This window comes from Sceloporus undulatus, chromosome 2, assembly GCF_019175285.1.
Source record: "Sceloporus undulatus isolate JIND9_A2432 ecotype Alabama chromosome 2, SceUnd_v1.1, whole genome shotgun sequence".
Classification (NCBI taxonomy): domain Eukaryota; kingdom Metazoa; phylum Chordata; class Lepidosauria; order Squamata; family Phrynosomatidae; genus Sceloporus; species Sceloporus undulatus.
The window spans coordinates 259,551,949-259,568,418 of NC_056523.1; the positions used below are offsets into that span (position 1 = coordinate 259,551,949).

The 16,470-nt window shown below is 44.4% G+C and overlaps 1 protein-coding gene across 1 annotated transcript in view; it reads left to right on the forward strand.

Annotated features, from left to right (window-relative positions):
- The window catches only part of FBN2 (fibrillin 2), a 226,412-nt gene that overhangs the window by 106,682 nt on the left and 103,260 nt on the right, over positions 1–16,470 (forward strand). The window contains 3 exon segments of the mRNA XM_042447774.1: positions 8,118–8,171; positions 9,377–9,502; positions 11,233–11,358. Coding sequence (XP_042303708.1) covers positions 8,118–8,171; positions 9,377–9,502; positions 11,233–11,358 — 306 coding nt within the window.

The window sequence follows — 16,470 nt, forward strand, 5'->3', positions numbered from 1 at the left end:
GAGAGAAATCCTTAGCATACATGACATACTCCATATTATATTTGGGATCTCCATAGTTTCAAATCTGGGGCCATTCATGGTCTTAAGAGGTCACAGTGACCTTTGGGACACCAAGTGACTTTCCCATGTGAAGGAGACCTGAAAACGTGAAGGACCCAGGCAATGCCAAGACAAAAGCTCCCCCAGGCTCTGCCCATATCTTCTTTCATCAAGAGACAAAGGAGCTCTCATTGCACCAGACTAGTAAACCAACAGTTCATAGTGACCCCATGCCATGTTGCCAGCCAACTTCCCTATCCATTTATCCTGGGGTTGTCCTAAATCGAGTCATTGTTTTTGTTACTCCAGAGTTAAAGCCATCAGTCATTCCAGAATCCCATTGTCAATTCCATGAGAAGACCATTAGGTCTTTGTTATAGTGCAAGATAGCACTCGTACCTCTTGAGGCGAGGGTCTCAGATATATATCAGTCCAAAATGTAATGTAATAATAATGTAATAAAGTTTATTCGGTCATTGACCAGCAAAATCAGTCCAAAACTTAGCCTCCTTGCACACAACTGGCACCCAGCTCTCACACAGAGTTAGGCCCCAGTCTGTGCTCCATGCATGCATAGCACTTGCTGTGTCACCCTCAGACCACATGTGAATCGTATCCTACTTTCCATGGTCTCCTGTCCAGAATAAGTAAATTTCTTCTTCGTGGTCTCTGCGAATCATACAAATGGGTTGTACTGCGCCTGCGCAGTGCCTTCGGAAACTTCTGGAATCACTAGGCAAAGTACACTTTGCAACATGTTGAAACTTTTTGGCGGTAACCCCACCCATCCCCTATAAAACCTCCGTTCCCGCTCTTTTCCCCAGTTCCTTTTTTCCGCCGCGTTAGCTGCCACTAGGAACTTCGCTCTTTGACTCAGTTTAGGAATCACTGGATAATTGACCTCGGACCATTTTTTGACTCTTCTCTGCCTGCCCCGCGACTTGCTTTTTGGCTTACGACTCGGACTGTTAGACCTCGCACCTTCTTACTCCTCGGCTTGTCTCCTTCGCTCGTTGCCAACTCGGACCGCCTGACTTCGTTTTCCGGATCATGCCATCGGTGCCCTTCAAAAAGTGCTCTGTGTGTGGGGGTAAGATCCCTGGCCAGGATCCCCATTCGTCCTGTCTTTTTTGCTTGGGAGAGATGCACATTCCAGCTTCTTGTGCTCTCTGTAAGTCCCTAACCCCTCAGGCGCGAAAGAATCGGGAGACCAGATTGAAGGCTGCAATTTATACCAAAGTCTTCACATCAGGGGCAATGTCTTCTGTGGGGGCTCCTTCTTCCTCCGCGACCCCCTTGCCAACTGTCGCCGAAGCTCCAACCCAGGAGCTTTCAGATGACCCACCGGCGCGGACTGCCGCCCCGGACCCTCCGGACCAGGGCCCATCGGGAGAAGTCCCTCGACCTTCGAAGAAGGACAAAAAACACAAGAAAGGGCCCAAGGAGGGTCGTGACGCGGCGAAGGACTCGAGCTCCCATAAGGGTTCGGCCTCGAGATCCTCTGTCCCGAAGGCACCCACTTCCTCCACCTCGAAGTCGGGTTCCACTCCGGGCTCTTCGGCCACCAAGGCCTTGACACCCTCCAGCGCGACCAGGTCACCGACTAAGACGGCGGGCTCTTCCACATCCAAGAGACCCCGCGCCTCCTCTTTCGAGAGAGATCATTCGGCAAAGCGCCGTCACCAGGACGAGCGAGATCCGTCTACGACCATCAACGTAGAGGTGCCACGTAGCCGCCCAGATCCTGATCAGGAGCGCGCAGACACCAATCGGAGATCGCCGGGTGCCGAGGATCGACCATCAGACCCCCGGATGGCATCACGGGCATCTAGGAACTTGCTCTCCAGATCTCCTCAAACTGATGTTCGCCGCTCCGATCACCGCTTTGAGTCACCACTGAGGTCCCGACCCACGCTTCTGGACCCTGTATCTCCTGTCAGTTCTAGAGACGACCGCCGCTCGCTTACTCCAATGCCGACTCGCACCCGTCGGGTGGCCTCTCCATCGCCATCTCGAGAAAGGGAACCGGAGTATTACTACGACACTGAGACTGACAGGTATTACAAACTGGTCCCTTGAGATGATGAAGACTCTCTTTTTCAATCTCGGGACCGAAGGCCCAGACCAAGGGCTGTTTCCAGACCCTCCAGGGCATCGACCTTTTCACCTCGCCGGGTGGAGGCCTCCACCAATCTGGAGGTCGTGGAACTCGAATCGGATGATGAAACATCATCCCGACCCCGTTATCGCCCCAGGGGCGATTCTCTATCCTCCAGGGAAGATGACTATCAGTCCATCTCTCAGGACTTCGCCCAGCCTGGGGCCGTCTCGCCGTCGGATGATGTCAGGACCTTTGCAGAGCACGTCATAAAGATGTCTAATGCTCTTGACATTAAGACCTCCCAGGTTGAAGACGAAGCATCTGACCCGATTGAGAGGCGGGTCCACGGTAAGCTGCCAACCCCACCAGCGATTCCTCTCCTCCCTTCGCTGGAGAAGCTGGCCAGGCGCTCCTGGGAAGCTCCCTCATCGACTTCATCCAACAACAGAAAGGTGGAGTCTCTCTACAGGATCGCTCCAGCTACCCCGTCATGGCTATTCGGACATCCTAAACAAAATTCAGCCATTGTAGAGGGATCCCAGCGAGCATCAACCCCGAAGGCCTCTCTGATGCCCTCAGACAGAGAAGCAAAGAAGATCGACGCCCTGGCCAAGAAGGCCTATTTCTCGTCGGCTCTAGGCATGCGAGTTGCCAACTATAACACGTGCATGGGAGCTTATATTCAGTGGCTGATGGAGAAGATCTCCCCCCTTGTACCAGACCTACCAGATGACTCCCAGACAGTTCTTTCGGAAGTCCGCGATGAGGCCCATTCGATCGGAAGTTGGCTCATCACCTCGGCCAGGCATGCTACCGACTGCTCTGCAAAATCTATGGCGGCTGCCATAGCGCTCCGCAGACACGCTTGGTTACGATCCTCGGACCTAAACCAGAACGCCCGTACGACCATCGAAGACATGCCATTCGATGAAGAAGGCCTCTTCCATCGCGAGACCGATGAAAGGCTCAACTTCAAGTACAGGATGAGAACCGCGGCAAAAAAGCACGGTATGTCCTCCTCCCCCCAGTCATCTTCCCGCAAGCACTTCACTGCGGTCCGCCAGTGGTATGGCCAAGGCCAGAGGCCCTATCAACAAGACCGGCCATTCCAACGCCAGGACCAGTCCCGGCAACGATTTCCATCTCAATCCTCTTCCTCCTCGGGCCGTCGGTCGGGGCCTAAATACAAAAAGAACTATAGGAGGCAGGATCCAGACCAAAACAAGAAAAGAACCTGAAGAGACGCAGCGTACTCCGTCGCTCCCTCTGTCCCGTCCTTCCTTGACAGGCTGAGGCCTTTTGCCACCACTTGGGCCTCCATTACCACCAATTCTTGGGCCCTCACCATCGTCTGCAGGGGTTATGCCCTTGAATTCAAAGAGCTCCCACCAACTGGAGCTATCCTGTCCACATCCCCCTCAGACACCCTTCTCGACGAAGTACGCACCCTTCTTGCAAAAGGAGCCATCTCTCCTGTCGAACCAGTCGACATACCGAGATGCTTTTTTTCCCGTTATTTCACTGTTCCTAAGCCTGATGGAGGGGTTAGACCCATATTGGACCTTAGACAATTGAACACTTACCTGTCTTATCGCCGCTTCCGAATGGTAACGCTAGCCTCTATTTTACCTCTCTTGCAGCAAGACCTGTGGTTTGCAACCGTCGACCTAAAGGACGCCTACTTCCATGTAAGCATCCGGGAGTCCCACCGCAGGTTCTTGGCCTTCGCCATCGGGACGGATGTCTACAGGTACAACGTCTTTCCCTTCGGCCTATCTACGGCGCCTCGTACCTTCACCAAGTGCATGGCACCCGTGATATCTCATCTCCACCGCCGAGGCATGAGAGTCTTCCCGTACCTGGACGACTGGCTCTTTGTCTCCCCATCACCTCAGGAACTACACCGACACACCTCAGAGGCGCTCCGGCTTTTACGGGACCTAGGATTAGTAGTCAACCTCGACAAGTCTCAGCTGCTCCCCACCAAACAGATAAAATTCATAGGGTCCATCCTCGACTCCAACGACTGTATGGCATACCTACCTCCAGACCGCTTTCAGGCCCTGGTTCAGGCCGTCAACCGCTGCACCGCCCAGAGGCGAGTACCAGCCAGAGACATCCAGGTGGCCTTGGGGCACATGGCGTCGACGACGTTCGTCACACCGTGGGCAAGGCTTCGGTCCCGACCTCTGCAGTCATGGTTCCTGTCGGTGTTCGACCCAGAAAGGGACTCCCCGTCTCGCAGGCTGACCATCCCGAGACCTGTCGCGCGCTCCCTCCGTTGGTGGCTCAACTCCCACAACGTCTGCGTCGGCATGCCCTTTTCACTTCCCCAGCCAGAGCTGGTGCTCACCACAGACGCATCCGAAGAAGGATGGGGAGCCCACGTTCTGGACTTATGGGCCAAAGGCATCTGGTCCCAGGACGAAGGGACACTCCATATCAATGCTCTAGAATTGCTGGCGGTGGAAAAGGCCCTGAAAGCCTTCGAGTCTTCTCTGCTAGGCAGGGTCATCCAGCTCAGGACAGACAACACTACGGTGATGTACTACCTGAACAAACAAGGAGGCACCAGGTCCCACACCCTCCTGGACATAACCCTCCGGATATGGGACTGGTGCATCACCCGAGACATTATGCTTCAAGCAGTACATTTACCGGGCACCCAGAACTCTCACGCAGATCTACTCAGCAGGTCTCCGTCGTCCTGCCACGAGTGGAGACTCCATCCAGAGATAGTACACGATCTCTTCACCAGATGGGGAACTCCTCAGTTAGACCTGTTTGCGACCGTGTACAACTTCCATTGTCCCCAGTTCTGCTCCCGGACGCCGAACGATGGCTCCCTCGGAGATGCGTTCGGGCTTCGGTGGTCGGGGATGATGCTGTACGCCTTTCCCCCCTTCCCGCTCATCACCAGGGTAGTAGCCAAGATGACCGCGGAGGCGGCCAACGCGATCCTGATCACGCCCTGGTGGCCGACACAACCATGGTTTCCCTGGCTTCTTCACCTTTCTCAAGCCAATTTTCTCCGGCTCGAGCCCAGGCCAGACCTTCTGACAGTCCAGGGAGGACGAGTCCGACACCCGGACATCGAGACCCTTCCCCTGGTGGCTTGGAGAATCCGTCCCTAGCGCAGTTGCCGGCCCCGGTACGGAGAGTCATTTTAGCAGCCCAAAAGCCAGCCACCCAGAAGTCATATGGACTGAAATGGAAAAAGTTTCTCCAGTTCCTGTCAGACAGGCATCTCTCACCAGACCAGGTAACGACGCCCCTGGTCCTCGAATTTCTGATGTCATTGGTCGATGCGGGACTCTGCCTAACGTCCGTCAAGTGTTACCTGTCGGCTATCTGTTCCTTTTTTCAATTCGAGGACAGGCCCTCATTTTTCAAAGATCCCCTTGTTAAAAGATTCCTAAAAGGATGTAATAATTTGCACCCTCAGGTCTCTTTGCCGACTCCAGCCTGGAGCCTCGACATAGTGCTCGGGGCCCTACAATCCAAGCCTTTCGAGCCCTTAGCCACCACAGACATTAGACTCCTGACATGGAAGACGGTTTTCCTGGTGGCCGTTACCTCTGCCCGACGTGCGGGTGAACTTTGTGCCTTGCGCCGGGACCAGCCCTTCTTACGATTCCACCTGGACAAGGTGGTCCTCAGAACGGACATTACCTTCCTGCCCAAAGTTGTCTCGGCCTTCCACATGTGTCAGGACATTGTTTTACCTACCTTGGCTCCAAACCCGACTACCGACGTCGAGAGGACCCTCCATACCCTTGACGTTCGTAGGGCCCTGGCTTTTTATTTAGATAGGACTAAGGACCATAGCCGTTCCAACAGACTGTTCCAGTGCTACTCGGAACCGAAGAAGGGACTCCCAGTCTCGGCCCAAAGACTCTCGAAGTGGGTATCCAACACTATTGTCCTGTCCTATGAACTCTTGGGCAAACCTTTACCTGCTAGGGTTCGCTCCCATACCACAAGGGCAGTAGCGGCCTCTTCTGCCTTTCTGTCCGGCGTCCCTTTGGATGACATCTGTAAGGCTGCTGTATGGTCTCAACCTTTAACCTTTATTAAGCATTATAGGTTGGACACAAGAGCCAAAAGGGACGCTACCTTTGGGAGAGCTGTTTTGCTGTCAGGACTGCATTGACTTTAGCTTTACCGCTGAACTCAAAATTTGACAGCACAAAACTCGGGGCTTACATCTTGAGGTGGGATATGTTCTTTATTAAGAGTTTATAAACAAACCGTACAACTAGTTTGGTTCTCCATTGTTTTTTATTGGTACCATTTATATTGGTGTTCTTTCATGTGTCATGACACTCCCGCCTCCACTGACCTTAGCTCGCCAGTCTCAACCCATTTGTATGATTCGCAGAGACCACGAAGAAGAAGGACAGGTTGCTTACCTGTAACGGTATTTCTTCGAGTGGTCATCTGCGAATACATACAAATCCCGCCCATCCTCCCCTCAGTGTCCTGCTCAGATTGGCTCATTCTCTTGTCGCCTACACGGCGGAAAAATTGCGGAACTGGGGAAAAGAGCGGGAACGGAGGTTTTATTTATAGGGGATGGGCGGGGTTACCGCCAAAAAGTTTCAACATGTTGCAAAGTGTACTTTGCCTAGTGATTCCAGAAGTTTCCGAAGGCACTGCGCAGGCGCAGTACAACCCATTTGTATGTATTCGCAGATGACCACTCGAAGAAATACCGTTACAGGTAAGCAACCTGTCCATCATCCCATCCAGACTCTTAATCACCACTATTCAATTTTCATGCCTTTATTTTGGTTAATTCTGAATGGTGTGTCTCTTTGAATTACTATTGTATATTCCACTGTTGCATATTTCAAAATAAATATTTTATTATTCACCCAAACTTCCTGACCTGAGTCCTCTTCATTCATACTCATATACAGTGCTCCCTCGGGTTACGAAATTAATTCGTTCCGCGGCTAATTTCGTAACCCGAAAAACCTTCGTAACCCGAATTGCCATAGGCGCTAATGGGAAAAAAAGCCGCGGCTCTGCCGCGGCTCCATTTAAAACAGCGCCGGCGTTTTTTCGTAACCCGAAAAAACGTTCGTAACCCGAAACAATAAATCCCTATGGGATTTATTCGTATCCCGAAAAATTCGTAAGCTGGGTAATTCGTATCCCGAGGTACCACTGTACACAGAAATGATTCTCAAGTTACTCACCCTTTCACAAGTTTCTTTGAGCTAAGCAAATTCTCCCAACATTGAGAACAGAAGCTGACACAGTTAGTGGCAACCTCCCAGTTCCTCCTCCACCTTATTTTGGGTAACATCCGCTTACTGTGCCTTCACCCCATCTGCATCATGATGTGTAGAAAAGGACACTTCCTGTTCTTTCTCTGTGCTTCTGGGAGGCAGATGACAGTTCACCCTCCATAACCATTGCTGTGTGTGACAAAAGGTCAGGGGCTAGATAACATGAACACAACAATCATCAAGGCTTTAGTCTGAAAATATTTTTGTTTTGTAAAGTCGAAGGCTTTCATGGCCAACATCCATAGTTTTTTTGTGGGGTTTTTGGGCTATGTGGCCATGTTCTAGAAGGGTATTCTTGACCTTTCGCCAGCATATGTGACTGGCATCTTTAGAGATGCCAGCCACACATGATGGCGAAATGTCAGGAATAAACTCTTTTAGAACATGGCCACATAGCCCACCCACCCCCAAAATAAAAACCTATATTTTTGTTTCTTTGTAAATGCATAGTTTTTTGTGGGGTTTTCGAACTATGTGGCCATGTTCTCGAAGAAACTAAAAGAAACTCTTCTAGAACACGGCCATATAGCCCAAAAACTCCACAAAAAACAATTAGATGGTCATTAAATAAGCAGAGCTTTCAAAATAACTATATGAACTTTAATATGGTATTTAAATATTTATGTTAACAACTTCTCTATTTCTTTTATTTTTCAACACTTTTATTTTTACATGTGTAGCTGAGTTCCATGGTCTGTGCAGCAGTGGAGTAGGAATTACTGTTGATGGAAGAGGTAATATTTCATAACTTTTTATGGTTATAACTATAAAAGAAGAAAGTAAATGGAAATAAGTTAACCACTCTTGGGCCATGTACTGGGATTTTGTTACTGCAGTCTTTTCCCGCTTTCAACCTACCCTGTGTTGTAGTTTTTATAGAGTCCATTTGTCTTGGTCCAGGCCTCAGAGGGAGAGAAGAACTGCTGGACCTGATCCCTTTCCCCATCACCATTCCCTTCTTCTTTTGTGTCCTGTCTTTTTAGGTTGTAAGCCTGGGGGCAGGGAACCATCTTATTACGGTAAAAAGATTGTATGTACAGCGCTGTGTAAATTTATAGCGCTATATAAATAAAGCTTAATAATAATAATAATAATAATAATAATAATAATAATAATAATAATAGATATGATACCATAATTTTAAAAGTGAATCAGATTTGGAGGAGCAGAAATGTTACATTCCCACTGAAATGAAAGGTCAAACTCTCTCTCACTGTAATAGATGCTTGGAATGCATTCTCTGGGTGTATATAATCTTTTGATAAACAACAATGGAAGAATGAAAGGAGAAAAGATCTTACATGGTATCTGATGGTTCAAAAACATGTATTTCTTTAAAAGTTTTTTATTTCCTAAGGGCTTTTTAAGAAATAAAAAGTTTTGGACCATCATATAGCACGTTGGACCTTGTCCCCTTACATTCTTCTATGAAAAACAACAATCTACAATTCAGTGACAGTTTTATGCCATTTGTATGTATTGTTTTATGTATGGATTTGTGATGGAATTATTGTTATCATAAATTGTTTTAAATATATTCACACACACACACACATTCATCTATATGAGAAACTTTGGCAACAACAGATTACTAATTAAAATGTCCCTGCTGTTGCTTAGGCTGAAATCCTAATTTGTTTTAAACTAGGCATATACATCCTTTTTTAATCCTTATGTGTAGGAACAAAAAACTTTGAAAGTTTTCTTCCTATTGAGCAGGATTGTGAGAACTGCATTTTTTAAAAAAGAAATCTACTGATGCCTTCATGGGTCAAAATATTATTTCTCATTAAGGATGAGATAATTTGTGAATATTTTAACATCTCTAATTTAAAACGATTTAATTTACTTTTAATTTTAATTTTTACAAAGTTAGTATTTTGTGTCATTTAAATTATTATGTACAAGCATTAAAATTCTTAATTATTTATTATTTCAGATATTAATGAGTGTGCTTTAGATCCTGATATTTGCTCCAACGGGGTTTGTGAAAATCTGCGTGGCAGCTATCGTTGTAATTGTAACAGTGGATATGAATCAGATGTTTCAGGAAGAAATTGTATTGGTATGTTATCTAATGTAGCTCTGAAGTTATCTGTAATAATTGCCTTTGTCTTTAATTGTTCAGAAAGACTATTTGATTTTTCTAGTTTTTTGTGTGGTTTTGTGGGGACTATTTGATTTTGTTATGTAGCCTGGCAGACTATGTTGTAATTAGTTTGTAATTTATTCTCTTTTCCCATTATTAACTGTATCCTATATTAGTGTAGTCTTTTCATATATTTCAAGGATGAAGGATAGCAGAACCATGCCACAGGTTCTGTCCATGGGTAGTGACTCATTCTCTGTCATCATCGTGTGGGCATCAGGGTGTGGAACTAGATTGGTTGCTCAACACTGGAAATAAGGCCAGCCATTGGTCTTCCTCTTCATCCCAACCTAGTAAAACTGCTGAGGAAGGGACAAATTGTCTTGCAACCTAATAACTTATAGAGAGCTTCTGAATTTTTTCTTGGGGTCTCATGATAATTCCTACCTGAAATCTACTTAGGAAATAGCCAGAGGTGTTGGTGGGGAGAAGAATTGGTGGATATATCCCCTCCTCCTGTTCCCTTGATAGAAGTCTTCTTTGGATCAAAGAACCTTTTATTGGGGGATGAACCCATATTGGACCTTGGGATCTTACACCACCACCCCATGGAAACTGGGGTGGTGGTGAGATGCTTTGTTGGTGGGAGGGGTTATTCCCCCATTCTCTATCCCCCCTCCATCTGGAGGACTATCCAGAGCAGTATGGGAAGTAGATCAGAAGGCTGTGGGGGTGAGCCAATCAAATTATCTTTTTTTCCTGAGGCACAAGAGTCTAATGAATCACCAGCCCTACTGTACATAGAATCAGACTTCCTGTTTTTAGGGAGGTACTCTGCATCCCTGCTTAAAGGAGCAGAAAAGCTGGCATCTGTCAAAAATGTTAATTAAAGTAGCTAGGATTATTCCAGCAATGTAGGGGCAAAGCAGATGAGCAAAAGGAGTGGCCTGAGTCTACTCCGGCTGCAGTCAGGCTAAGACCATGGCGACCGCATAGCCTGCTCTCAAAGTGGGCTACTGCCAGTGTTCTCAAGCTGTGCACTACAGGAGCAGATTAAAACCACCCCTTTTTCCTCTAGTCTTTGGAGAGGAGCATGACTATTCAGAGGCTTTGGACCACGTTTGGGGCATGCATCACCTAAACGCAGCCCAAAGCCACTTCGTTTTGTCTGTGTGTTTTGGGCCATTTTCAGTCTTATGAACCGAATGCAGTACAAAAACAATTACAAATATTGGTAGTAGGAAATATTTTGAAATGTGGACATTTGGGTAACGCACAGGACAGTGGTACTGATAATAATGTGAATGATAATGAAATACTTCCAAAATGTTAAATAATCCTGCATATTTGAAATAAATGTAATTTTAATCAATAAAGTATCTTATCTTGAGATAGTAGTTAAATCAAAAGATAATGTAGTCTATGTGCTCAACCTATCATCTTATCCTTCCTTTTTGTTACTTTATTTATTAGCAAATTTAAAAGCATAGAGTGGTGGATTAGAATAATTACATTGCTTGCACTGAATTTACATTTTAAATTTCAATTTTGTAAGAGCTGTGATAATTCATCCCAGCCTGCTTAAAGAACTCAACAAGGTTCTTTTGAAAAGCTAACATGGAACACCTTGTCTCCCTATGTTCATGCATATGTAAGGAAGCATCATTATGACATACTAATCAGTAGGATTAACTTGTGTTTTCCAGATATAGATGAATGTTTAGTCAACAGATTACTATGTGATAATGGCCTTTGTCGGAATACACCTGGAAGTTACAGCTGCACGTGTCCAAAAGGATATGTATTTAGCAGTGAAACAGACACATGCGAAGGTGAGGATTCCATAGTGAAAAAGAAAGATATGGTTCTATTTACTTTACTAGCCTATTTCTGGGTTGATTTGGTAATATTGAAAAATAAAGATAACAATGGTTTCATAACATAAAGATAACAGTGGTTTTTCATTTTTTATTCCCAAGTAGTTCCCACAAAAATACAAAATGTCTCTTGGGCATCCGAGCATTTTATCCTCCCCTATAAAGAAAAAGTATATTCAGACATCCTAAAGCCAGTCTGGTTCATTAACTACTTTATCTCAGAGTGATTTTATATTGAATTGAAATAGTCCTTTTTGAAAACATCTTGTTTCTTAATAAGATTCCAATTAGCTCTCAGTTTAGGAGAAAGTGCTCATTTTTAAATGTCTTACAATACCTTTTTGCTCACTTTGCATGTAATATGTTTCTGCCATAGAGAATCCACTTTTAATTTCACAAATCCACTTTTAATTTTACTGAATATGACAAAAACCCTTTAAAATCAGCATGTTGTTGTTTGGATTGTATAAAAAAGATACAGTGCTATTTGTCCACTGACAACTTAATGGACCCCCCCCCCCCCTAGAACCTTGTGCAGAACCAGATGGAGAAGATTTGTGGGTGTACAGGGAGATTGGGAGATGGAGAGAAAAAGGAAGGCCTGTTATCTCAGTTGGAGCCCAGTCTTGTGGCACTGAATGTAGCCCTATGTTTATTGCAAAGTTCAAATGGCTGTGTTTTTTATGTTGTAGTATCATGGAGAGTTTTTTTGCAGGCTAAAGGCTGAAATAACATGGAGATGCTAACTCTGTCTGTTTATCTTGATATTTAGCTTCAAAGCACAGTTCTGGCTATAAACATGTTCACACAGTTGAACATGAATCCTGAACACAAACAACAAAACATTAATCATTGAAGAGTAATCACTACAGACAGCTTCAACTTTGGTTTTGAAAGAGAAGGTCAAAACAGAGCGCTTTTTTAGTGCAGAAATAAGAGTTTATATAGCAAACCTCTTTAATGTTGATGTGCCCATTTTTCGGTTCCCTTTCAAAAGTTTATTTATTTAGAGTATTTAGACCTCAGCTTTACAATCTAAAAAGACATGACACAAAAGGAGAGGCAGTGGCAGTGGGGAAGGGGATCAGGTCCAGCAGATACTGCTAGTTCTTCTTTCCCTCCAAGGCCAGCAGGATGGCAGTTGGAATGGAGAGAGGGCTTTCATCTGACTCTGGGTCTAGGCATGTTGAAGCTATGCCTGCCTCTTCTCTTCCTCTGATGCCAGGGTGGTAGCAAAAGTTAATATAGGTTTTACTTTACCACATGCTGTCTTTGCTGAACTACACTCAGCACCATAACTGAAATGAGGTTATATCTTTGGATTTAGTTGGCAGTTGGTTACACAGGTATGTAGCAGTTACAATGGCTTCAGACCAATAGCATTTAGGCATACAGGTATTAGCCTCCAAAAGCATGGTAACTGTCATCTCCTTGAGAGTTCTGTTCATTCTCTCTGCCACACTATTTTGTTCTGGAGAATAAAGTTGTGTGGTCTGATGCTCAATGCCATGTTTTTTTTCAAAAATACATCAAATTCAGCATTAACAGATTCACTGCCATTGTCAATGTGCAGGCTCTTGGGTTTATAATCAAATTTATTAGAGATTTGATTAAAGTATGTTTTCAATTTTGGAAAAGCTTGACTCTTTTTTCTGAAAAGTGTATGTGTAGCTGCTGAAATAATCAGTAATAATCATAAAGTGGCAGATCCTCCCCTTCATCAAATGGATGCCAGAAGTGTTCACCAAAATCCTGCTTCTCTTCCCCACTACCTGGTAAAATACCTCCTCTTTATGACACCACTATAATCCAATTGTCAAAGTATAACCAAAAATCTTTGGCATGCCTATTCAGAAGTCACTTCCTCTCAGTTCAGTAATGCTTATTCTCAAGTAAGAGTGTATTGGACTGAACCACCACCACCACCCTCATGTTCATCATCAAAATATTTATACCCTGCCTTATATCAAAAAGTTCATTAAATAGCATTAAAAGAAGTAGTTTAAAACAATTAAATAATTTAAACAAGCTAAAAATGTATAAAACATATTAAACACCATAATAAATTAAAAACAGATTTAAAAGTGTAAATTTTTCTAAACTAAGTACACAGTCCTTCCCTTACATGGAGATCCATTCCAGACACACCCCCCCCCCCCGGTGTAAGGAAAATACTGCATATGCTTGAGCCCATTGGGGCTCGTTCACACAGTGTGGAGTATGCACCATGGGCACACGCACCATTGCTGCTTCTGTCATGCAGCTTCAGTGTAAGTTGAAAGCCGCGTATGGCACACCCGCGTATGGCACGGGCATACTATACAACAGTATTTGGGTTACATTAATGAGACCCAAAGGCGTTGATGAACAGCCAAGTTTCAACTCTCCACCTGGGAGAGGCGGGAAAATATAAATAAACGATTATTATTATTATTATTATTATTATTATTATTATTATTATAAATGAGTTGAGCATTGGTACCATTTGGGCCTCCAAGGAGAGGGCATTTCAGGAGAGTGCCATGGCTGAGAAGGTTCTCTCTTATGTCCCAGCACAGTGTATTGACTTCACTGGTGGGACACAGTGACCTTTATCCTTGGGCCTGCATATAAGTGGAGAGGTGTTCCTGCAAAAATTGAGATCCTAAAGGCAAAGGTAGTCCCTTGACATGAATGTCTAGTCATAACTGACTGTAGGGGGCGGTGCTCATCTCTGTTACTAAGCCAAAGACCCAGTGTTGTTTGAGGACTGTTCTGGTGGTCATGTGGCCAGCATGGCTGTACCAAACACTGTTACCTTCCCACCGAAGTGGTACCTATTTATCTACTTGCATTTGCATCCTTTCGAACTGCTAGGCTGGCAGAAGCTGGGACTAGTAACAGGATCCCACCCACTCATGCAGCACATGGGCCTCAAACTGTCAAACCCAATCTTCCAGTCATCAGAATTGGTGTCTTAACAACTAAGCCACCACATCCCTTAGCTTAGTTAATACATAAGTATGGGAATAGCTGTGTTAGGCTGTGTTTCAAAGCTCTATTTGAACAGCAGATCTTTCTGGTATTTTCCCAGTCCCAGCAATAAGCATTCTTTATAGTCACAGGAGCTTTTAAATGTAAACTATTAAAAAGTGGGAACTGAGGAGAGGATGAGATAACAGACTTTGCCCACATTCAGATAGACATAATTATATAGCCTTCTTTAATGATAGACACATAAAGTTAGTGGGAGATGCAAATAATAATAATAATAAAGATTTATTTCTAGCCCGCCCAATCACGAAGAATCCGGGAGGGTTACAACAATAAAATACATCAAGTTACAATAAAGTTAAAAAAAATCAAACCCTAGACCTAACCCCCCCCATTCCCAGTACTAAAATAGAATTAAACAGTAATAGTATAAAAACATTAAAACATTAAAGACATTAAAGACAGAAGAGTAGACAGATGAGGGGGCAAATATCTCTATATCTGGGGAGGGTAACTAAGTTGGAAAGGCCTACCGGAAGAGATCCATCTTGAGTGCTTTCTTAAAAGCTGTCAGAGTGGAAATATGACTGATCTCCTCTGGCAGGTCATTCCATAGTTTTGGAGCAGTAGTAGAAAAGGCCCTCTGGGAAACTGATGTTAGCCTAGATTTTTTAGGCTGTAGTAGATTTCTTCCAGAGGACCTTAGCGTGCGGGACGAACAATAGGGAAGAAGGCATTCCCTCAAGTATTCTGGGCCCAAGCCATGTAGGGCTTTAAAGGTAATCACCAACACCTTGTACTTTGCCCGGAAACTAATAGGCAGCCAGTGCAGAGACTTCAAGTCCGGTGTAATGAATCCATTACACATTTATACACCAAGGTCAGTCATTTTTCAACAGAAGTATAAAACATTAGCATTTTTGTCTTTGTTTTGTGAGTCAAGAATTGTGTCCCAAAATTTGAAGAAGGATGTAGACTAAAGAATAATGGTTCCAATCTGCTTTTTCATGCTAGCGGTGTGAATTAAATGGCTTTGCTTAAAAATACAGACTAGGTTAAATTCTTCAGTGTCCCTAGCAGAACTGGAGACAAAACAGGACAATTCAGAAATAAGAAAACCTGTTGTGGTTTTAGTGAACAACAAGATATGCAGACATACAAAACAATCTTAGACAAAAACGTCTAATGAGGGCCACAGACAGTTGAATTCAGTATCATCAGGGCCACAGACAGTTGAATATTAGAAGAATAAAAAGATGTGGTGGAAAGAGATTTAGGTAATTTGAGCTATTTATGGCTTACAGTATCCTTGAGAACACTGAACGGCTGTGAGTGATGTGATGAATATTTAAGAATTTTACTGTCCTTGCAGAGAAGGATATCTTGACCCAGCAAAAACAGTCAAATGCTGTATGATGTTCAACCTTGAGAGCAAAAAGTCAAGTACTTTCTCATTCCCAGCCTTTGTGTTAAAAAATGTGGCATTTTCTATACACAAAATATGTTGTCTGCACAAAAAACGTAGGCCAGAGTTATATTTATTTATTTATATATTATTTACATAACTATATTAGTTGTATAGGTAAGTAGCACCTCGTGTTCTGATCCACCCAACCTACTTTACTGCGTATCAGCTATGTGGTGGGAAGGGGTCTGTTCTCCTGGCAATCAGGAAATGACCACATGATGATTCCCGTCACCTGCCAGCCAGAGCGCTTGCAACAAGGAGTCCTTTTTTCTGATTGTCAGAGCTTCACTATCTGGTGGGAAATGTGGTAATGTCATCCACCCATGCCCTAATCACCAGCAGAATAGGTCCCTTCTGTCTGTGCATCTGATCGCCTGTAAAGTAATCTGGAGCAGAAAAGTTATCATCGTAGCAGTTGTGCCATAATCATGACTACATAGGGATCATGAATAAGTATCCACTATGAATGAATAGCTTCAGGTTACAGATCTGTAAATCTGATGCTGAATTCTGGATTATTGTTTTTGTTCTCCAAAGAAACTAAAACAGCAACAAAAACTCCCAGAAAAGTCCTAAAATGTGAAAACAAATCTAAAATGTGCAAAATCATTAATAAAATAATAATA